Source organism: Ananas comosus, linkage group 11, assembly GCF_001540865.1.
Source record: "Ananas comosus cultivar F153 linkage group 11, ASM154086v1, whole genome shotgun sequence".
NCBI classification, from domain to species: domain Eukaryota; kingdom Viridiplantae; phylum Streptophyta; class Magnoliopsida; order Poales; family Bromeliaceae; genus Ananas; species Ananas comosus.
This window is the reverse complement of record NC_033631.1, coordinates 4,365,833-4,389,901: the sequence shown is the minus strand read 5'-3', so window position 1 is coordinate 4,389,901 and position 24,069 is coordinate 4,365,833. Positions and strand designations below refer to the sequence as shown.

General features: G+C 46.4%; 1 protein-coding gene across 1 annotated transcript; it reads left to right on the top strand.

Moving 5' to 3' along the window:
- LOC109717505 (2-hydroxyacyl-CoA lyase-like) lies at nucleotides 773–3,887 on the top strand. Its single transcript, XM_020243327.1, has 2 exons — nucleotides 773–2,493; nucleotides 3,303–3,887. Exons 1-2 carry the CDS (start codon nucleotides 1,063–1,065, stop codon nucleotides 3,615–3,617), a joined length of 1,746 nt encoding a protein of 581 aa, XP_020098916.1. The 5' UTR covers nucleotides 773–1,062; the 3' UTR covers nucleotides 3,618–3,887.

Here is a 24,069-nt window from a genome sequence, read left to right as displayed (position 1 = left end):
ACGCGGGGAACCATTCACCTTGTCTTAAACACGGTGAACTGTTCACCGTGTCTTAAATACGATGAACTGTTCACCATGTCTAAACACGGTGAATGGTTCACCGTGTTTAATACAACTACTAGCACTTAGAAAAAATTTTAGCGCAAAAAATTACAAAATACAACATTACGACGCAATAACAAATTGAATACAACAATAGCAGTAATTCAACATTAAAAATACAGCAACAAATCGAACAGAATATCAATAAAGCATAAATACCAGATCATCACAACAGAATATCAATAAAGTATCAATATCAGATTTTCACAAACAGAAGAGGAAGACAGCTCAGGGAGGTAATTCAAAGAGGACACGGTGATTGATTCACCGTGTCTTAAACATGGTGAATCAATCACCGCGACTTAACACAGTGAACCATTCACCGTATTTAGACACGGTGAGCCATTCACCGTGTCTAAATACGGTGAATGGTTCCCCGTCTTTCATATATTATAGATACGGGCGCCAAGTGATGTATAATACATTGGACACAGTGAACTATTCACCGTGTTTAGATACGGTGAATGGTTCACCGTGTTCAACTTAACACCCTAGCCCCAGCCCTGCCCGCGTGGCGCTGACGTGGTGACTGCGTGGTAAGGTCTGGGGCATTTTTACAATTTAAATTTTGATAGAACTATTTTTAAAATAAAAATTTCTCACGGGGCTATTTGTAAAAAAAAGCCCATTTTTTATGAAAGTTATTTTTGTGAAAGTGATTTTTTCAGCTATTTTGGAGCAACAAACATGAAGTTGTCTCCATCTCGGGCAGGCGTCATCCCGCCGCCGCCGCCGGAAGCTTGAAGACGTAGCCGCCTACCCGTGTTTTTATTGCATCTGTAGAATTTTTTGGCGTCCAGCAGGGGAGATAACAACCTCACTTCCGTGTTTCACGTTATTAGAAAGCTTTCAAGCAAATAATAATAATAATAATAATAATAATAATAATAATAGCACTCTCTGCCTCTGACCAGTCTCTAGTCTCTACTACAGGACAAAGCTTGCACTAGCCCTTAGTCCATGGCGGTCGAATCCGAGCCCAAAACCCTCGAAACCCTAACCCTAGATGAGTCCGATCCCCCGGTCGACGGCAGCGCCCTCGTGGCCCGCGCCCTCGCCGCGGCGGGCGTCCGCCACATGTTCGGCGTGGTGGGCATCCCCGTCACGGCCGTGGCCACCCGCGCCGTGGCCGCCGGCGTCCGTTTCCTCGCCTTCCACAACGAGCAGTCCGCCGGCTACGCCGCCTCTGCCTACGGGTACCTCACCGGCGCGCCCGGCGTCCTCCTCACCGTCTCCGGCCCCGGCTGCGTCCATGGCCTGGCCGGCCTCTCCAACGCCGCCGCCAACGCCTGGCCCACCGTCCTCATCTCCGGCTCCTGCGACCAGGCCGACTTCGGCAAGGGCGACTTCCAGGAGCTCGACCAGATCGCCGCCGTCAAGCCCTTCGTCAAGCTCGCCGTCAAGGCCGCCCGCGTTGCCGACATCCCTCCCCTCGTCCGTGAGGTCCTGGCCGTCGCCGCAGCTGGCAGGCCCGGCGGCTGCTATCTCGACCTCCCGTCCGACGTCCTCCACGAGACGATCCCTGAATCGGAGGCCGCGATGCTCTTGGCCGCGCCCGCGAACCCTAGGGTGGGGCAAATTAGGGACCCGGAAACCCTGGAAATCGAAAATGCGGTGTCCCTGCTGCGGCGCGCCGAGAGGCCCTTGATCGTGTTCGGGAAAGGGGCGGCCTACGCGCGGGCGGAAGATGCCCTGAAGAAGTTGATCGACACGACCGGAATCCCATTCCTGCCGACGCCAATGGGGAAGGGGTTGCTGCCCGACACCCACGAGCTCGCAGCCTCTGCCGCAAGGTCGCTGGCCATCGGTCGTTGCGACGTTGCGTTGGTCGTCGGTGCGCGCCTCAACTGGCTGCTCCACTTTGGCGAGCCGCCACGCTGGTCCAAAGATGTTAAGTTTATTCTGGTGGATATATCCAAGGAAGAAATTGAGCTCCGGAAGCCCCACATTGGGTTGGTGGGAGATGCGAAGAGGATTCTCAATTTGATCAACGAAGAGATTAAGGACGATCCCTTCTGTTTGGGCAGATCGCATCCTTGGGTGGAGGCCATCTCAAAGAAGGTAAAGGAGAATGCAGCCAAGATAGAGGCTCAGCTGGGCAAGGACGTGGTGCCGTTCAATTTCTTCACGCCGATGAGGATTATAAGGGATGCGATTCTTGCAGAGGGGAGCCCGGCGCCAATCCTTGTGTCGGAAGGGGCGAACACGATGGATGTGGGGAGGGCGGTGCTGGTGCAGAATGAACCTCGGACGAGGTTGGATGCAGGGACATGGGGGACGATGGGGGTTGGTTTAGGTTACTGCATTGCTGCTGCTGTGGCATCGCCTGGCCGGCTGGTGGTGGCTGTGGAAGGGGATTCTGGCTTTGGATTCAGCGCGATGGAGGTCGAGGTACGATCAGCGATTTCTTATCAGGCATCTCAGTTTGATCACTATTTCTATGCAATTAAAAGTACTGGGTAGCGTTACTTGTTCCGGATAGATTCGCGAATGAAGTGCAAAATAGAGAGAAAACGATGCTAGGATGATCATGCTCCTAGTGAGTGCTTCTCCACTTCTCCAGGGAAGGAAAGAGAGCCTCTTTGGAAAGCATTGAGTTCGAATGGATAAAATAAACTTCCATGTCAAAAAAGAAACAGGAAAAAATTCTCTGTTTTTATATAGACACATGTTGTTGAATTGGTGTTTTATTGGTTGGATGCTTTAGACTGAATTTAACAGTTTCAACCAATAAATACTAAGATATTAAAATAGGATGAAACTAAAACATGGTAATGAAATTAAATTCGGAGAGAGAGGATTTGCATGGGAATATCCAGCTAGAATATGGATGCATTTTCCGTGAAGTTAGCCACTTTGATGACATGACATTACTGTTTTCCTTGCTTATTTTCTTTTGATCATGTTCGGTATTGTTGAGTGCAGCTGCTGTCTGATGCAAATTATTGCGTGCATTGCATTAATTAACACTCTACCATGGCATTTGTTCTTGCAGTAGTAGCATAGTTTTCTGTGCTTCTGTCCGGTACTTAACTCTATAGTATGCGCTAATTTGTATAGTTGTTTGATTCTCATTTCAAGCAAGTAATAATAACTAACTAGTCTGGCTGCAACATATGTTATTTGTAGCATTAGTGAGGTACCAGTATTCGACGTTCTCTTCTACCCCACTGAAAGAGCCTTTTTTCGTTACTCTGCAGACATTGGTGAGGTACCAATTGCCAGTAGTGGTCATCGTCTTTAATAATGGTGGTGTATACGGCGGTGATAGAAGAAGTTCAGATGAAATTACAGGACCGTACAAAGATGATCCTGCTCCGACTTCCTTTGTTCCCAATGCAGCTTACCATGCTCTCATTGAAGCCTTTGGGGGCAAAGGCTATGTGGCTGCAACCCCTCAAGAGCTTAAATCTGCTCTTTCTGAATCCTTCAGTGCCAGGAAACCTGCTGTAATTAATGTTATCATAGATCCATATGCTGGTGCGGAGAGCGGGAGACTGCAACACAAAAACTAAAGGTACTATTTCAGCATCCTCGGCTTTGTGCTTCATTTGTGCTATGGTATGACCTCTTGTCCAATGTTGTTTGTTGTTCCTTCTTTTCTCAAACTTCTTTCTACTGATAGCATAATAGAGTCATCTACTTGAGTGTAATTTAAATGAGTGCAAATACTATCAATCATCCAGGCCAACAAAAAAAACTACATCTGGGAATTTCATTCCCTTTCCTGCCTATGAAATAAGAATGCTGAATGCTCGAGGTGAAGTGTTTTAATCCTTCTTTAATGTGCTCTGTTTATTCACTTTATGCTGTAAATTCATGATTTATCATATCTGATCAACTTGTGAGATACGTCAAGCAGTTGGTTGATTCTTGTGAAGTATGATGTTGATCTTAATTTTCTTAAATATTTAACTTTGAAACATGCTTTTAGAAAATTGATTTCCCGTGTAGTAAAAATAGGGTTGGGCTCGATAATAAGATTGAAATTTTTTCCAAACGTTCTTTGATAATTTTCTGAATTTTTTTTATTTTTTTTGATGATAAAACTTACGAAAATTAAGAGAAGTTGCAGAAAATTATGAATAAAAAAATGTGTGAAAGATAATACGAAAGAAAAAGTTTGGGGAAAGATAATCGTGACCCACTCTTGAAACGGGCTCATTCTATTGCTGGATTCTTTCTAGATGCTTTCACAAAGGAATTCTATTGCTGGATTCCTTCTAGATACTTTCACAAAGGAAAACTAAAGGATTGCTTGTACACGAGGGATCCGAATCATTCCTTATTAAATTAAATATAATCAATCATCATCACCATCATACAAGAGAAGTTTGAGATCATGTTTAGAGAGTTTCTAATCTAATAGTATCATTCCTTATTAAATTAAATATAATCAATCATCATCACCATCATACAAGAGAAGTTTGCGATCTTGTTTAGAGAGTTTCTAATCTAATACTAATAGGAAAACAAACATGGAACAAATAATTTTAGTACTGGACCCCATTAGGGGTGATGCTTTCGCGAAGGAAAAATAAAAAAAAATCACTCAACACTAAAGCTCCAAATCCTCTCTTATTAATGTAAATATTAATCAATCATAATCATCATCATCATAATACAAGAGTGAGGCTTGAGGCCTTACATAGAGTTTCTAATCTAATACTACTAGGAAAAACAAATATGGAAAAAATAATCAATAATCCTAGTACACATATCAAATTCTAATCAAATCTTAGCCAAATCCTAATCCAGTCCTAATATCTCTTTAAAAAGGAAAGAAATAAATCTAATAAAATCCTAATGAATCCTGATTTCTAAGAAAAAGGGTAATCGAACTAAAATTATTCAAATATAGAACTGTTCCTACATTGTAATAAAAACTTTTGATAAAGCAAAAAGAAATTAATTCGTTTTGGACCCAAATTCGATCCATAAAGACCACTGAATTGAACCAATGAACCATTGTGTCCGATCAATTGGGTCACTTGGTCCTGCATCAAGTAATTTTCTACAACTTCAAACATTTGGTAAATCACGTATGACAAATTTTTATGCTGAATTCTCATCATATAGAGTGAGGTAGCTTACATAATGTCTTATAAAATCAGGTGCCTGGTATCTCAAGAAGCAACGGAAATTTACCTTCGGACAAAAGGTCACACTTAGGTTTGACTGGCACGGTGGTCACAAAAAGTTCTAGTGGTTGATAAATGAACCCTCAACATATTTGTTCAGGAAAACTGATCATGATAAGGCTATACGCCATTTATTCAAGTTGGTTTTTCACCAATTTTCTGCAACATTCAAATTTGTCGGATAGGAGATGCCTAAAATCTTTATTCACTAGTTAGAAAGCAATAAGAAAGAATAGATAAGAGAAGGGTAAGGAAGAGCTATCAGACATATTTTTAGAAGAAAAAGATGATAGCTAAAGTCTTCACGACTTCAAATATATGAAAAACTCAAAGATTATCCAATTCACGTTAAAATATGCTTCTTCGGCATGCGTCTTAGTGGAATACTTCAGAGGATTTTATATTAGTTCTTTTCCAACTGCAAGTACTCTTCAACCTTCCTAAACTTAGAGGCTTGGTACAACAAATTTGGACACTATCACCACATGCGAAATGTATTTAGTATATTCTCATGCTGGCCTTCCAGAAGGGCTCTTGTTAGTGACCAAAATGGTTTAGTTGGATCATGTATCATGCAACAATAGACCTGACATTTGATCTGTCTTGCTTAGAATATACTCTCGAATTTTTTCAAAATTTTTTCCTATTATTTGACTAAGATAAAATAAATGAAATGAAATTGTCACGCCCCGGATTCCTCGTTTCCCTGGGCACGCTAACAGACCCGCCGTATACAAAGAAATTTTCCCTGTATACGAAACTAAGCTGTACAAGAACCTGCAAACATACAACACTACAACCAGTAATAAAGAGCTGCTAGAAGGGAAAAAAAACATATATAAAAACAGTGGTTCAATACATACATAGCATCCGGGTACACAAACACTTGCTCCAGCGAGGTACAACCTCAGTATGTAAAGAACCAAAAACTACAACTACCTGCAGCTGGTACTCCTCTAGCTCAGTGACTCGTCTGGAAGGGCTCTAACTCGCAACGCCCTTGCCACGATCAGTCTCGGTGGTAGCAGCAATCGGAACCGAAGGCTCTGCAAAAAAGGGGTAACAAATGGGCGTGAGAACTACTTCAAAAACAAGTAGTCTTCAGTGGGTACCGCCCTCAACTCATTGGCTCACCCACCAAATCTACAGATGATACGCTTACTGATAGTAAATAACTAGAAATAATTTACAGCTATGCGCCACTCTACTATCATGATCCAATACTAACTGTCTTTAGAAATAATGTAATCTCTGACCCAATCTCACTAGGGACTGTGAACACACCCGTCCCAGGGACTGAATACACCCGTCCCGCCTGTCGAAGCTATACAGCTACCTCTACACTAAGCCGTACGTGCAGAGCAAGTCCAATCATGACAAAATGACACTAACGCAAACGCATAAAGCCTGACTCTGGAGTGGCACTCGTGGGCGCTACCCAACCGAGTATGCAAGCGTGTCTCCGTCGAGCTCAATCTGGCTCTCACAGGCTATGGTCAAGTAAACAGGGTCTAAGAATTCAACTCACGTGCCCTCGGCACAATCTAATGCAAAAACAGTAATCTGGGTCCACCGTCAACCCCGACGGCACCCGACAGTCCGGAACAGCCTATACACTGTTGTAAAAATAAGCTCGGCATCTCAGCACGAGCGTAAATGCATTCTACACTATCTTGGGTATCCACCGCCCACAAACTGCAGCGATACAACAAACTACGGCTCCTAGAGCTAAATATGGTAGTTTTAATATATGACAGTGTAGAATCGGCAGTTTTCTTCTAAGTCAAATTCAAGTCCAACATGTATTATTTAACTAACTCACTACAGCATGCTCCAAATTCAGATTTCGTTTAACATGCTAATCGATGAATCCGAGCTAAAAACATGATATACAAAGGTTGGAAATATACATGTTGACTATTCATACACTTAGGAGGAGAATCCGATGATTAACCCACCTCTAGCGCTCAATCCACGACAGCGAGAGGTTGCCGAAAAACCCTGCTAAGCTCGGCCACAAACAGCACACTCCTCTCCAAAGATCTGAACATAAAACACCACCAATTCCATCAATACTTCAAAATTCAGCACTTAAGCTAGAATTCACCTTAATCTCAAAGCCAACTTCACCTTCCAAGCTTCAATTCTGGTGAAGTAAGGTTCCAAAACCAGTGAACAATGATGGGGTAACAATCTCAGGTCGCAATTCCAGCTTCCTCCAAGAATTGTATCAAGAAAACCCACAAAACTCAAAATTCAGCTTCAATACTGCAGCAGTCCAGAAGAACAGCAATTTGACCATACTAACCTCAGTCAAATCCTGTCAAAATGGGCTCCACGAATTCCTCTTGAAGTCCAGAATCCACCAAACCAAGTTTCACAGCAATCCGACCTTCCTACGTCGCACACGAGCCAAAACGCCGAAGGTCGTTGCTGGAATTTTGCTGAAACTGCAGTCTTCAAGGTAGAAATGGTGGAAATTGGGAAATTTGGAGAATTTAGAGGGGATGGAATGCAAAATGTGGCTTCTCTGTGAAGAAGGGAGGAAAAGAGCTCATTGGGGTCGAACACTACCTATTTATAGGGAGTTCGAATGGTCCAATAAGCCCCAGGAACTCACAACCCAAACCTGCTGCACCTGCAGAAACGAGCACTTTCGGGCGCCCGAAACAACATTCTGGGCGTCCGAAACCTTCAGGCCATATAAAGCTCCTACTTCGGCTCCTCCGCCCGCGGTGTGTTGCGCCTTAAACATAGTCCGGCGGATCTCACCTACCACCAACACGTGTCAGCGCAAACGATATTCACGAGGTAAATTTTCGGACCCACTTCTGAGCGCTCGAAACTAGGATCCGAATTGGCTTCCTGTTCTGCTCAGTTCTGCACTCAAGTTCTAGGCGACCCAAACCCTGTTCTGGGCGCCCGAATCTGGCGAAACTCTAGTTTTGCTTATTTGAGTGCGCGGAGTCCATTTCCGCATCCATTTCGTGCAGAAACGACTCCGATTCAGTTCGACACTCTCCATATGTGTCGATCAGTCACTAATACTGTAGCCAATCCTATCCAAACCTCCGGAACACTACATCCTCCCCTGCTACAAAAAGTTTCGTCCTCGAAACTTAAAGTCATACCTCAAATCAGAGCATCAAATAAGTAGGGGTAAGACTCGCATCACCGTCTTAGGCTCCCAAGTCGCCTCTCGCTCCTTGTGATTACTCCACTGCAGTTTTACATAAGGAATGACTCGGTTGCGCAATTCTTTCGAATCACGAGCCAGAATTCGCACCGGTCGCTCCTCATATCTCAAGTTCTCGCCAAGCTCTAGCGGAGTGAAGTCTATCACGTGAGACGGATCGAACACATATCTCCTCAATGCTGAGACGTGAAAAACATCATGAATACCGGCCAGTCGTGGGGGTAGAGCAATCCTGTAGGCAACTGGTCCAACTCACTCCAATACCTCAAAAGGGCCAGCAAAGCGTGGACTCAACTTTCCACGCACTCCAAATTTGCGTATGCCTCTGGACGGCGAGACTTTCAGAAATACATGATCTCCAACATGGAACTCTAAGTCTCGTCTCCTGGTATCTGCGTAGCTCCTCTGGCGGCTCTGGGCTGTCAAAAGGTGTCGTCGTACTGCTCTAACCTTTTCCTCAGCCTCTAGCAAACTCTCAGGCTCTAGCGTCTTTATTTCATCCACATCACTCCAAAACAAAGGGGATCGACATCTGCATCCATAAAACGCCTCAAATGGAGTCATTTGAATGCTCGTTTGATAGCTGTTGTTGTACGCAAACTTAGCCAGTCTCAAATGTCGATGCCACCCTCTTCCAAAGTCCAGGACGCATGCCTTCAACATGTCTTCCAGAGTCTGAATGGTCCGCTCTGACTGACCATCCATCTGTAGGTGAATCGCCGTGCTGAAATGCAACTGTGTTCCCAAGGCAGTCTGAAGACTCCTCCAAAAGTGCGAAACAAACCTCGGGTCTCTGTCCGATACGATCGAAATCGGCGCACCATGCAGCCTACCAATCTCATCCAGATATAGCTGCGCGAGTCTCTCCCTGGACCAGGTGGTCTGTACTGGTAGGAAGTAAGCAGACTTAGTCTGTCCACTATCACCCAAATAGTATCGAAACCACCGTGCTCTAGGCAACCCAACACGAAGTCCATCGTGATCAGCTCCTCTTTCCACTCGGGCACTGGCAGACTCTGAAGCTTGCCAGCAGGTACCTGATGCTCTTCCTTTACCCGTTGACAAGTCAGACACTGAGCTACAAATCTGCCAATGTCTCTTTTCATTCCATTCCACCAGAACTGTGCCTTCAAATCCTTATACATTTTGGTTCCAACGGGGTGAACCGTATAAGGTGAACAATGAGCCTCTCTCAATATATCCTCTCGGATTTCTGAATCCACAGGCACACACAGTCGGTCCCTGTACCGCAGTACTCCCGAACTTTTTACTGTAAAACTCTCCGCCTGTCTCCTCTCTAACTGCTCTCGAATCCTCAACAAGTGTGGATCTCCACTCTGTTTCTCCCGGATCTTATCCAATAGAGTGGGCTGCAAGACCATAGACATCAGTCTTGCAGTAGATCCAGGGGACACAACCTCGAGTCTCAACCGCTGCAGCTCCTCAAGTAACGGCCTCTGCTGAGTAATCAACCTGCTCAAGCTCTTCACTGATTTCCTGCTCAACGCATCTGCCACCACATTCGCCTTGCCGGGATGATACTGAATACTAATATCATAGTTATTCAATAACTCCAACCACCGGTATTGCCTCATATTCAACTCTTTTTGGGTGAACAGATACTTGAGACTCTTATGATCAATAAACACCTCGCAGTGCTCGACATACAAGTAATGTCGCTACAACTTCAATGCAAAAACCACTGCAGCAAGCTCCAAGTCATGCGTAGGGTAATTCTTCTCGTAATCCTTCAATTGCAGGGAAGTATTAGCAATTACCCTACCATACTGCATCAGCACACAGCCTAAACCACTGTGCGATGCATCACTATAGATCACAAATTCTTCTCCCATCACTGGAAGGGCAAGGATAGGAGACGACGTCAACCTCTGTCTCAACTCATCAAAGCTTCTCCGACAATCCTCACTCCAGATGAACTTAATTCCTTTACGAGTCAATCGAGTGAGGGGTGTGGAAAGCTTCGCAAAGCCTTCCACAAACCGACGGTAATAACCAGCAAGTCTAAGGAAACTCCTCATCTCCGTCACCGTTGTCGGTCAGGGCCAATCCCGAATAGCATCAATCTTCTTCGGGTCCACTGCTACTCCAACTGCAGAAATCACATGGCCTAAAAAAGCAACCTCCCGTAACCAGAACTCGCACTTCTTCAACTTGGCATACAACTTTTTCTCTCTCAGAAGCTGTAGCACAATCCTCAAGTGCTCCTCATGCTCGGTATCACTCCGGGAGTATATCAAGATATCATCTATGAACACCACCACAAATCTATCCAAGAACGGCTTGAACACTCTGTTCATCAAATCCATAAATGCGGCAGGGGCATTCGTCAAACCAAAAGGCATCACGGTAAACTTATAATGCCTGTACCGAGTCCGAAAAGCCGTCTTGGGAATATCCTCGGCCCTCACCCTCAACTTGTGATAACCTAACTGGAGATCTATCTTCGAGAAGACACAAGATCCTTGCAGCTGATCAAACAGATCATCAATGCGCGGCAAAGGATACTTGTTCTTGATGGTCACTTTATTCAGCTCCTTGTAATCCACACACAATCTAAGTGAACTATACTTCTTCTTCACGAATAACACCGGCGCTCCCCAATGCGACACACTGGGTCTCACATACCCCTTATCCATCAGATTCTGAAGCTGCGCCTTTAGCTCTCTCAGCTCTGCCGGTGTCATCCGGTAGGGTGCCTTCGAGATTGGTGCAGTTCCAGGAACTACATCAATCACAAACTCGATCTCCCTCTCCAGCGACATCGTCGTCAACTCCGGGGGAAACACATCCAGAAACTTGTGGACTATAGGGGTATCCTTGAGTCCCGGCGCCGCCGTAGGCACCTCCACAACCGTCGCTAGAAAAGCAACACATCCTTTACTCATCAGCTGTTGAGTCCTCGCCGAAGAAATCCAAGTGGCAAACAACGTACTCCTGCAGCCTCTGAAAGTGAACTCCTTCTGACTTGGCTCGCGGAACGTCATAGTCCTCGCTCCACAATCAATCGTAGCATAGTACCGCGCCAGCCAATCCATGCCGAGCACAACGTCAAAGTCCTGCAGCTGCCCTAAAACCAACAAGTCTGCGGGCATGATCCACGAATCTAACTGCATCGGACACGGCCAACAACACTCTGCAACCTGTAAAACATGGTCGGGGATCTGCACCTCTCGTGCCTGTGACAATGATCCTAACTCTAGATCATGCAACAATACAAATGCTCGGCTAACAAAAGAATGCTATGCACCGGTATCAAAAAGTGTACGAGCTCTAATACCGGAAATCAAAATGATACCTGCCACCACTCGGTCGGCTGCTGTAGAGTCCTCCACCTGAGCTGCATAGACTCTGCCACTCGGAGCCTGCTGTCGCCGCTCACCCTGTCGCGGCATAGATGCTCTGTCCTCCTAGAGGGAACTCGGTGGTGCTCCATAAGCCTGCTGAGGTGCTGGCTGAGCTGATGCTGTCGATGGTGCTGGTGATATTGCTCGGGGACAAGCTGACCTCATGTGTCCAGGTTGACCACAAGTAAAACATCGGCCCTCTCTTTGCTCACACTGTCGGGGCTAGTGTGGTCCCCCACAGATCACACACTGCGGAGTCCGCTGTGCCTGTCCCTGCTGACGGGATCCCTTGGAACACTGATGCCCCGAAGACCCACGACCCTGAGAACGTGATCGTGGAGGTCTCGGCGGACGTCTGCTGCTCGACTGCTCTCCGTCATCTGGAAAGGGGCGCTTCCTGTCCTGATTTTGCCCCGGCACCTAAGTCATCTCCTAAATGGATGCATCACCTCTCTCTACCCACAAGGCTTGCTCCATAGACGCGTCCAAGGTCCTTAACCTCTGTGCCTGCACCAATCTGAAAATCTCAGGCCTCAATCCTCGCTCAAAAAGATATACTTTGTGCGCCTCATCTCTGGCTACAAATGGGACACAGTTCAGGAGTCGAGTAAACTCACGGATATACTCCTAAACTGGTCGCTCCCCCTGCTGGAGCCTCTTCAAATCCTCGTCTAGCTTCTGCTTTACACTGTTGGAAAAATACATCCCATACAGCATGCCATAGAACTCATTCCATCTCATCTGCGAAGCCACCAACCTATAATCTCGCCTCACTCTCCTCCACCAAGCATGTGCATCACCAGCCAAGCAGTGAACTCCTAGGTGTACCTGCTCCCGCTCAGGAATGAACAAATACTCAAATAATTTCTCCATCGTACTGACCCAGCCCTCTATAACCCAGGCCTCCGTGCAGCTGCTATCATAAGTCGGCGGATCAAAACGACGAAAGCGGGCAAGTCTCTCAGCCATCCGCTCCTGCTTAGCCTCAGTCATCTGAGGTGCCTCACCAGAAAGATGCAACCGGCGTTGTGTGAATTGCCACTGGTGGGGGTACAGCTGCGGCTGGTGCGGCCGCTGGAGTAGTCGGGGATAGAACTGGCTGCTCTGGTGCTGTGCTCTGCGGCGGGGTTAACCTCTCACACATCCTCTATAACAATGCCCCCTGCTGCCTTGTCACCTCTGTCAAGGCAGCCAACTGCTCCCTCTGTCAAGGCAGCCAATTGTCACTTCTGTCAAGGCAGCCAACACTGTGTTAGCGCAAACGATGTTCACGAGGTAAATTTTCGGACCCACTTCTGGGCGCCCGAAACTAGGATCCGAATTGTCTTCCTGTTCTGCTCAGTTCTGCACTGCAAGTTCTGGGCGACCCAAACCCTGTTCTGGGCGCCCGAATTTGGCAAAACTCTAGTTTTGCTTATTTGAGTGCGCCGAGTTCATTTCCGCATCCATTTCGTGCAGAAACGACTCCGACTCAGTCCGACACTCTCCAGATGTGTCGACCAGTCACTAATACTGTAGCTAATCCTATCCAAACCTCCGGAACACTACAGAAATACTCTCTGATAATTAAAATTCTAATGAGACATTCAGATTCTTCATGCTTCTTGTCTAGATCTCCACTTCAAGATGATTTGAGGCTTCAGATTAGACAGTGGTCAGTTTGGTTCTAACTGGTCACAACAAATATTGAAGTATAGAAACAATGTTTCAATTGCTGGCAAAGTAATTCAACTTAGAATCTAGCAAAACATATGTTTACGGTAAGTATGGAAAAAAATCGGGTAAATTGCACTCTTACCCCCTGAACTTTTGGTGAAGGTTTACTTTACCTATTGAACTTTTAAAATGGACATCTAATACCCTAAACTCTAATATTTCATTCATGTTACCTCTTCCGTCAATTTTCTGTCAAGCTCCGTTAATCGAAAACTGGCGAAAAGGGTAACACCAATGAAATATTAGAGTTTAGAATGTTAGATGTCTATTTTAGGAGTTTGGGGGATAAAGTGAAACTCGCTAAAAGTTCAGGGGGTAAAAGTGCAATTTACCCTGTAGCACTATTGATTATAAATTATTTTATTAGAATATGTTATTTATGGATTGACTACTAACCCTCAAGTTAGTGATCATGCTTGATTATATATATATATATATATATATATATATATATATAGAGTTGAGCTAGAATACTATCGATAGCAAACGGGCTCCGTTGCCACCCATTTGTTTTCGATGATGGAGCCTCCAAATCGACGATCGGCACCGTTGAATATGATCTATACCACTTGAAGTGTTTAGAAATCAAATTTCATACATTTTCGATATTGTTCTTTTATCCATCGAGTGGACACAAAAATGAACGGCTGAAAATGAATATTCTTTAAAAAATGATGATAGGAGTCTTGTAATCAAGATCAAGAGTATAGATCTTGTTTTAAATAGTTTAAAGAATTTTCTAACAAAAATTCAATTGATTTGGATATCTTTACGCCGTTAAACGAGAAAACGCCTCATATCGACCATTAAAATTACAAATTTTGAAACCCTTTGATCATTAGGCAAATGATGTCGAAAAGATTTGAAATTTGATTTCTAAACACTTCAAGTGGTATAGATCAAGTTCAACTGTGCCGATCGTCGATTTGGAGGCTTCATCATCGAAAATAAATGGGTGGCAATGGAGCCCGTTTGCTATCGATAGTATTCTAGTTCAACTCTCTCTCTCTCTCTATATATATATATATATATATATAGTCCGGGTATGGTGCTTGTAAAAGCACCAAGTATTTGATGCTTGTAAATTTTTTACCGTTAGATTTACGCCTTTGATCATTTTCATTCATTAGATTATACTATTCAACCAAAAACCCACTCAACCCTATGGGGCCCACATCATCCATAACCGTACATTCCTTAATCCAATGGCCAAAAATCTACAAGTACTAATAACTTGGTACTTTTAAAAGCATAGGAGCTCAATTCTATATATATATATATATATATATATATATATATAGAGAGAGAGAGAGAGAGAGAAAGAGAGAGAGAGAGAGAGAGAGTTGAGCTAGAATACTATCGATAGCAAACAGGCTCCGTTGCCACCCATTTGTTTTCGATGATAGAGCCTCCAAATCGACGATCGGCACCGTTGAACATGATCTATACCACTTGAAGTGTTTAGGAATCAAATTTCAAATCTTTTCGACATCATTTGCCTAATATGATCAAAGGGTTTCAAAATTTGTAATTTTAATGGTCGATATGAGGCGTTTTCTCGTTTAACGGCGTAAAGATATCCAAATCAATTGAAATTTTGTTAGAAAATTCTTTAAACTATATATTTAAAACAAGATCTATGCTTTTGATCTTGACTACAAGACTCCTATCATCATTTTTTAACAAATATTCATTTTCAGCTGTTCATTTTTGTGTCCACTCGATTGATAAGAGAATAATATCCAAAATGTATGAAATTTGATTTCTAAACACTTTAAGTGGTATAGATCATATTCAACGGTGCCGATCGTCGATTTGGAGGCTCCATCATCGAAAACAAATGGGTGGCAACGGAGCCCGTTTGCTACTGATAGTATTCTAGCTCAACTCTCTCTCTCTCTCTATATATATATATATATATATATATGCTACTATGCTATTGATAGTACCAAACGCTTGGTGCTATCGAGTTTTCAGCCGTTGGATGAAAGGATGTGCGGTTAGGATGATAATGGTCTCCGATTATGATGATAGTGGTCCCCTAGAGTTGAGTGGGTGGTCGGTTGAATATTATAATTTAACGGGTGGAAATGATAACGGCAGAAACTCGATAGCACCATGAGCCCAAACGGCATGACCGTGAATTCATAATGTCCATACCGCGTGCGAAACGCGGTCTTCTGTACATCTTCCGGCTTAATCTTCAACTGATGATAACCGGATTGGAGATCAATCTTTGAGTAAACTCGAGACCCTTGTAGCTGATCAAATAAATCATCGATCCTGGGCAACGGGTACTTATTCCTGATCGTGACCTTGTTCAACTCGCGATAGTCTATGCAGAGTCGAAGCGATCCGTCATTCTTTCGCACGAATAGAACCGGGGCTCCCCACGGCGATACACTCGGCCGTATAAATTCCCTATCAAGGAGATCCAATAACTGAGCCCGGAACTCCTTCAATTCTGCCGGCGCCATCCGATACGGAGCCTTCGAGATAGGCGCGGTTCCTGGAACCAAGTCTATCACGAACTCGATCTTCCGGTCTGGCGGCATTCCTGGTAACTCCGCGGGAAATACGTCTGGAAATTCCCGAACCACGGATAACTCCTCGAGCGCTAGAGTCGTCCTATCGACTTCCACAACGGTTGCCAAGTAGGCCACGCAACCGCTGTTAATCAACTTCCTCGCCCTCGTCGCTGACACCATAGCAGCGAAGCGCGAGCTTCTACAGGCCCGGTAGGTGAATTCCTCCTGGCCTGGCTCTCGAAACGTTACGACCTTATTTCTGCAGTGAATGGTCGCATAGTACTTCGAGAGCCAATCCATTCCTAGAATGACGTCGAAGTCCTTTAACTTTTTGAACATCAACATACGGATTGGCATTATCCAGTCACCTAGCGGTACTGGACAAGCCAAACTCTCCTTACGGACTATAAAGTCCCGCCCAGGGCCCGATACCCTCCAAGTGCTTGCACTCTTGTAATTTTATGTCATGCATTCGTGCAAATGTCCTACTGATGAATGAATGCGTAGCACCTGTATCAAACATAGCCCTGGAGCGAACTCCGTTAATTAAAACCATACCCGCGAGTACATGGCGATCCTACGCCTCGGCAGGTTCCTCAGCTTGAGTCTGAGCGGCGAATACCCGCCCGCTCGGAGCCGATCTTGTTGCCTCAGGTTGGCGTGGCACCATCGCACGCCCAGCCGACGACGCAGTAGGTGGGACTCCTCCATATTGCGCCGGAGTCGCCGGAGCTGACGCGATCGAAGGGGCAGGTGAAGCCCTCATCGGACAGTAGTGGCTAATATGGCCCGCCTGGCTGCAAGTGAAGCACTTTCCCTCCCGTTGATCGCACATCCTTGGCTCGTGGTTTCCGCCACAAATCGTACACCGTTGTGGCCCGCGGCTCTTTGATTGGGTTCGCGGATACTTCGGGGGCTTCCTTGACCTCGATTGAGCTCTCGAACCGCCTTGAGCCCGTTTCCTGCCACCGTCGTTCTCGGACGCCTCTCGCTCCTCTCGGATGTGAGCATTTCCTTGCTCTGCCCACAATGCTCTATCGAGCACCTCCGCGAAGGTAGTGAACTTCAAGATATGCACCGCCCGGTAAATATCTGCCCGGAGTCCTCTCTCGAACCAATCGGCTCAGTCTCTGTCGTCTCGCACTACGTCTGGGACGCAATCGATAATGTGAGAGAACTCCCGCTCATATTCCGCTACCGTGCGGCTACCCTGTTTCAACTTCCGAAACTGCTCTTGGAGCTGCTTCTCGCTATCGGGGAAGTAGTTGACATAGAATAATCCCCGGAACTCTTCCCACGTCAACGGCGGAAGGTTGGAAGCCCGATCCCGCTTGATCCGCTTCTACCAAACCTTCGCCGTTCGCTCTAAGCAGTGAGTGGCGAGGGGGACCTTGTCCTTCTCCAAGGTGTAGAGGTCTTCAAACAAGGTCTACATCGAGTCCACCCATGACTCGACCATCCATGGCTCGACCTTTTCCCCGTTGAAGGTCGGTGGATTGAACCTTCGGAACTTCTCGAGAGCCGCAAGCGTGCGCTCCCTCTCCGCCTCCAATGCGGTCGCATCGGGTGTCGTAGAACCCGATGCCGCCGGAGGAAGGCTCGCCAGCGGAGGACATGTTACCACTGGAACTGCCGCAATGCCCTCGCCCTCAGTCGCCGTAGGCGCACGAGTTGGAGGCGGGGGCGGGTCACGGCCCTCAGTCGCAGCTGCAGTTGCCGCCGCCAAATGCCGCTACATAAGCCCTTGGAGCTGCTCGAATCGACTCTCCTGGCGCTGCACAATGCCGACACTTGCGCCCGTAACTCCTGCACTTCACTAGATCCGGCTTCCTCGGGCACCTCAGGAGACGGTGCCGGAACGGATCTACGGACGTAGCGTCTTGGGGACATCGTTCCTGCAACGCGACAACCGGGTTAGTCACCTAACCCATCTAACTTCGTCGCATATACTGTATTACGCGACTCGACTCCGCCACCAGCGGACGTACACTAGCGTATTAGTTCTAACTCTTAGCGTCGTGTTGTCGGCCGCCAACACAAACCCCTCGAGCTTAGGACTAACACCGCTCGGATCTATCTCTAGCCACACTAGAGATCTATACTCGATCCGACCTAATCGGATTCTCCCTCAATCGATATAGGTTCACGATTCTCTCATGTGCTTATCACTTTAAGGTTGCCAACCTAGGTCTCCTAGGTCCATCCTAGACTCTCTCTTTACTTGCTCTTAATTGCTCTGATACCAACATTGTCGCGCCCCCGCCCCGAAACCCCTACCAATTTGGTCCGGTTCGGGCGCGGCCGACGGACGCCGAACGGACAGGATCTCCGCTGTCCGCCCAAGGCCCAAACAACCTGATCAAGTACAATTAAGCACCCAGGAATTTGCTTAAATAACATATATGATCAAATACGATGCACACAAGTGCAATATAACTAAGAGCAAGAATCACAAGTAAATGTACAAGTGTATAAAGAGAGATAGTTTAACTATTACAACCATTCAATAGTTACATCATTTGGTTACATTACCTTTTCATCTTCCAAAATGTAAATACATGTTTTTCCCAAAATACCTCATAGCTCTCCAATGCCTATCCAAAATATACATTTTCTAGTACACGAGGGTACTCTATATGCAAAAAGGAAAGCTACTAACTACTTACTTAGGGCGCTATGCCCTTGCTGCGATCCTCGCTCGGCTCGCCCCTGTGTGTACCTGTCTCCCAAAACCACACGGGGTGAGAACTATATGAATATAGTTCCCAGTGGGTTCGGCCGCCGACTCCGCCGATTTTCCCACTAGGTCTAAGCAGGCATAAGCAGATAGATAGGTAGATAGATAGATAGAAAAGTAAACTGCAATTATTCTACCATGCCTTCAATAATGAGCAATGCATGCAATATTCATTCGCAATGAACCTACTATCATGCTAGTATCATGTCATGAGTATATAAAAGTATATAGCAATGCAATCTACAAAATACACTATGTCTACTCGAGGTAATAATGCAATTCTACTATGCCATTCATGTTTATTACCCAATCTACTTGGCTAACCCGTAGGTTAAATCCTCGACTCACTCTCAATCTCATAGGTGAGGAGAAGCTGCACTCGCACATCGAGACCGTCTGCGGGACAACTACGTCTGCCCCTAGTGAAGTACTCCGGAGACTCGTGCTTCGGTGGAGCGACCACCAACAAGCGAAAACAGACTAGTGAGTATGATCCAATCCTCTCAAGAGGATACCCTGTCTACTAGGGTCAATGTGCCTCTGCTGCACAGTATACAATGCATCCTAGATGCTGGGATTTCTACTATCCCTAGAACCATGTCATGTTACTACACTAGACTCGATGCCACTCGTTTAGTCATTGTAGTAATGTTCTTTAACTAGTTCACATGCCACTCGTCCAATTAGTGTTTCTACTACACTAGTTCAATGCCACTCTATTAGGCTATCATATGTCCAAGTTCGGCTCTTTATGCCACTATAGGATTCCATGTTACAAGACCCAATCCTCATGCTACCCTAGTCCATGTGTCCAACTTACAAGTTACACTACTAAGAAGCATGCAAGGAATTAGAATTGCAACTATCTACTAATCCTATAATGCATAATATTCATATATGACCAATATAAAGAACTTATACATAAAGAGAAACCCGGTTGCTTCGGGATGGATACCCCCCACCTCTTGAGGGTATGGAGGTTCTAGAAATGCCCTCCAACGAACGTTACGACGACGTCTCGGCCTCTTAGGTCGAAATGAAGCTTGGTTGGCCTTGTTTCGCCAATATCTTTTCGCCCGCTTGACGAATCGAAAATCCGACTTCGCTCTTGCGTTTAGACACCTAGCAATTAGATTAGAGGAGGGTCAAATGAGATCAATCCTCTATTTTTCCAAATATCCTAATTTGGGTGCCATAGGGTTAGCACTATGCAAACCCACTTCAAAAACCCTAGATTCTAGCTCTAATCCCACCATTCATGGTGCTAGGGATCCATTTGACCCCATCTCAAGAGCTAAAACCCGAAAACCCTAAGTTTCATAAGTTAGGGTTCGAAGCCTACCTCTTGTTTAGCTTCAAAAGAGAGAAGAGAGGAAGAGGGAGAGGTCCAAAAGCCTTCTTAGCTTGATCTCCTTCTTCTCCTTCCTTTTCTTCCTTCTTTTCCTTATCTTTTCTTCTTCTTCCTCTCCTTTGTTCTTTTCTTTCTAGAGAGAGAGAAGAGAGTGTGTGAGGGTGAGAGGGGAAATGAGGGAGAGAGAGTGAGAAGGGACCCATATGCCCTCATATTGTAATAATATCCCAACAGCCCTCTCCACTTTTGCCTCTGTGCACTGCCTTTGCTGGGCAGAATTCCCGCGGAGGGACCGGTCCCCGAGAGTGGGATTTTCAGGACTACGCAAATTTTTTGGCTTTCTCGCTCGGTTTGCGTTTGGGGACCGGTCCCCTCAACCTGGGACCGATTGTATCGAGCAACCCCGCAACCACCAGCCTCGGGGACCGGTCTCTCCTTGTCAGGGACCGGTCCCCGAGAGCAACTTTTGCCCAGTGCAGGTTTTGCACTATTTGCTCTTGTGGACTCGCCTCTAAGGCACTTTTGGTGATTTAGACATCTTCGGCCTTTCCGAAGCTCACCAACACGACCCTTGGTCGATTCTAAATGAAGCCAAACTCTCGTATTTCGAGAATTCACTTCCTTACAATCGGTCTCCCAAAACCGATTGCCGTAATACACCGAAAGTCCCGAAAATCGCACTGGGACTCCACCAAGACCCACGAAGTGTCCCGGGACTCACCGACTCGCATCACGAGTCACCCGCTGCCACACAACACCGTAATTAAGGTGTCCTGGCAGCAAACGTGCAACCTCACATCGAGACGATTATCGTCGGATAACCGTTCCGATCCGGGTTCCCGGAAGTGTCAATTTCGACACCGGAACCCACCGTCGCTCACCCGTCTTCTCCGAACTCTCGAAACGACACAAGTGACCAGCCAATAAGGCTTAGCGACAAAGCAAATTACAGTGAGGCACCGTCGAAAGAAATCCGAACCGAAATTGCGTTTCGTTGGCAGATTTCATCGAAAAACGCACCGAAAATTGATATTCGATTTTCGTAAGGCCTCGAACCTTGGACAACTAGTCCAGAGGTCACTCGCTGCCCGCACGTACTTCCTACAGCAGCCACGAAGCGTAAATTTGCATAAAAGTCCCTGCGATCACCTAAAATCACATTATTTTATGTGATTCTCGGGGTTTTACGGCCGGTCAGCGCAAACTGAGGACTTTCAAGCTTGGCCGAGATGCACGCTGATAGGTCTCGACGTGTCGGAGGCCGTGCTCATGATTCGGAGCATGGCTGTCCACTGTGGAGAGCGTGGGAGCGACACAAAAACCTGCGAACTGAGCGCACAGTGCCTAAACAGCGCTTAATTCGCAAACCGGAGCTTCGCTGACCCAAAAGGAGGTGAGCATGATGATCGGCACTGATCAGGGATTGTCGTGCTCACTTGCGGGAGCGTCGGGGTGCCCTCGGATCGCCGGGATAGTGATCCGAACCCGATACTGTGTGCAGAAAGCATGTAGTCAAGCTTATCGGGACCAGTGAGAGCACGGGTTGGCCGGTGGCGGCCGGACGACGGGCGCGCCGGCAGGAGGTGGGTGTGGCCGGTTGGCGGGGGCTGGGGCTTGCGTTGGCAGACAGCGGGAGGTTTGGCTCGGGTTTGACGTCGATTCTGCTGGCAAGGGGCCTCGGTGGCGGAGGCACCGGCGGCAGCCAAGTGCGTCCGGCCAAGGGAAGCCGGCGCGCGTGTCGACCGGTGGCGGGACGCAGCCGGAGGGGCGGGCGGCTATGCCCTAGCCCGCACGGGATGATGGGAGTTCGGCTCGACTTCTCCGGCGACGGCGACTTCGGGGCGATGCCGGTCGGCGGTGGCGGTGTCCTGGGGTTGCGAGGAGGGGGAAGAAGGTGCTGCTAAGCAGCGACGGCCGCGCGCAACACCCCACGGTAGCCAGAGCAAAACCTGGCCCAGACGCGGCGGCGGCGGCGATGGTCTGGGTCGGGTGCGCTCGTGTCGGAGAGCCGAGGGAAAGGTGCTGCTAGCTGTGGGAGGTCCCGGTGAGGTTTGCACCCGAAGTGGGCAGTGTGCGCGCTCTAGCCGCGCCTTGGGGTCGCAGGCGCAGCAGCGGCGCACGGCGGGGATGAGGCGGCAGGGGGAGGCTCCGGTAGGACCTAGGTGACGCCGACGATGCCTAGGGAGAAGCAACCGCAGGATTGGCTCCCAGCCCAAGATAAGAGAAGGGAGGAGAAGGAGAGGGAGGAGAGCTCGGCAGCTACTCCGGCCAGCTTGGGTTAGTTGGCGGCGGCGGCGGCGGTAGCGGCTGCACGCAGGGAGTTTAGCATGAGGAGGGGTTGGTGGCTAGGGCTCAGCTGAGGTTACTAGGGGTTAGGGTTAGGGTAAACCTTGAAAATCAACTTTATAGCATGCCGACTTCGTGCGTACCACCATCCAAAGAGTGATGTTGTCGATGAGCTCTTAACCGCGTGTGTAACAGAACCTTGCGCATCAGCCTTTAGAGTTTAGTAGAATTCCACGCATAAAATATAAGGGGTTTCGTGCGAAATCCCAAAAACATCAATTCGACTGTTCCTCGATAAATGCGCAATATCTGGCGATCCGTCCGTCGGATTTGCGAACGGACTGCGCCAATGCGTTCAGCATGACCGGGGCATCAAACTCGCGATTTTGTTTCGCCCGATATGTTCGCTGATTTGCGACGAAACCCATTCACTCTCCAATTTTCCAAAAACCACACCTATATATAAGCGTAAATCTAATAAACCTCAAATTCAAACTCGAACTTGAATTCTCTACCACTGGTAGGTACCTGAAACATCCTTCACCCTATTCCAGGACACCTGCATGGAGCATGAGAAGTTTTGCAACGCAAGAATAGCAAGGAATAAAAACCCTCTTAGTGATAAAATTCCTTTTTCTCGAAAACCGTGCATCAAAACTCAAATCCGTCAGTGCCATTGGGTCCAGGGCAGTCGAACCATTGAAAACGAGCTATTGGATAACTATGAACGTAGGCCAATATGCACAAGAAGCCATCTCCACTGATCGGCCTCTCCGGAAAACCTGAGTTACTATTCACTTAAGTTATTCCTAAAGGTCGCGTGACTTCTTCATCTTAACTCGTTTGCTCCTGAAACTTGACTAGTGCTTATGTAATTAAATTACACACAAAAATATCGTCAACAAGGAGTTTAGCTACACAGCCAAAATCTCAGTCATCACATACCGATAGTATATCAGCCTAGCTCTCTCTCTCTTTCTATATATATATATAGAGAGAGAGAGAGAGAGAGAGAGAGTCCGGCTGGGATACTATCGATAGCACCAAGCGTTTGGTGCTATCAAGTTTTTTGCCGTTAGATTTAACCCTTTGAATATTTTCACCTGTTAGATTATACTATTAAACCAATAACTCACTCAACCCTAGAGGGCCCACATCATCCTAACCGTATATTTTTTCATCTAAGGGCTGAAAACCTAATAGCACCAAACGCTTGGTGCTATTGATAGTATTCCAGCCTAGGTCTGCGACAATAACTAGCTACAATACTCGAACACCCTACTCTCCTGGTGTACTTGCTAATGTGGTTGATTTATAATAAATATCCTAATTCGGATATAGCGATTTTAATTCTCAGTTAATTTTCTATAATACTCATTTGTCCCTTTTATCTGTAAAGCATTGTTCTACAAAATGCACTTATTTCCTATGAAACTATGCAACGTAAATTTATTGTAGCCTAAAATCAAATTTTTGTGCTTCTTTTTAGCCAATTAGAAATTTTCAATATAAAAATACAAAATACTATTTATGATAAATTAAATTTTTAAAAAATAAATTAGTGATGTTAGATTAAGATATACTGAATATCATCTTATTCTTCAAATATCGGTAGCGGTCCAATCCATTTGCTTTTTTTCTTTTTAT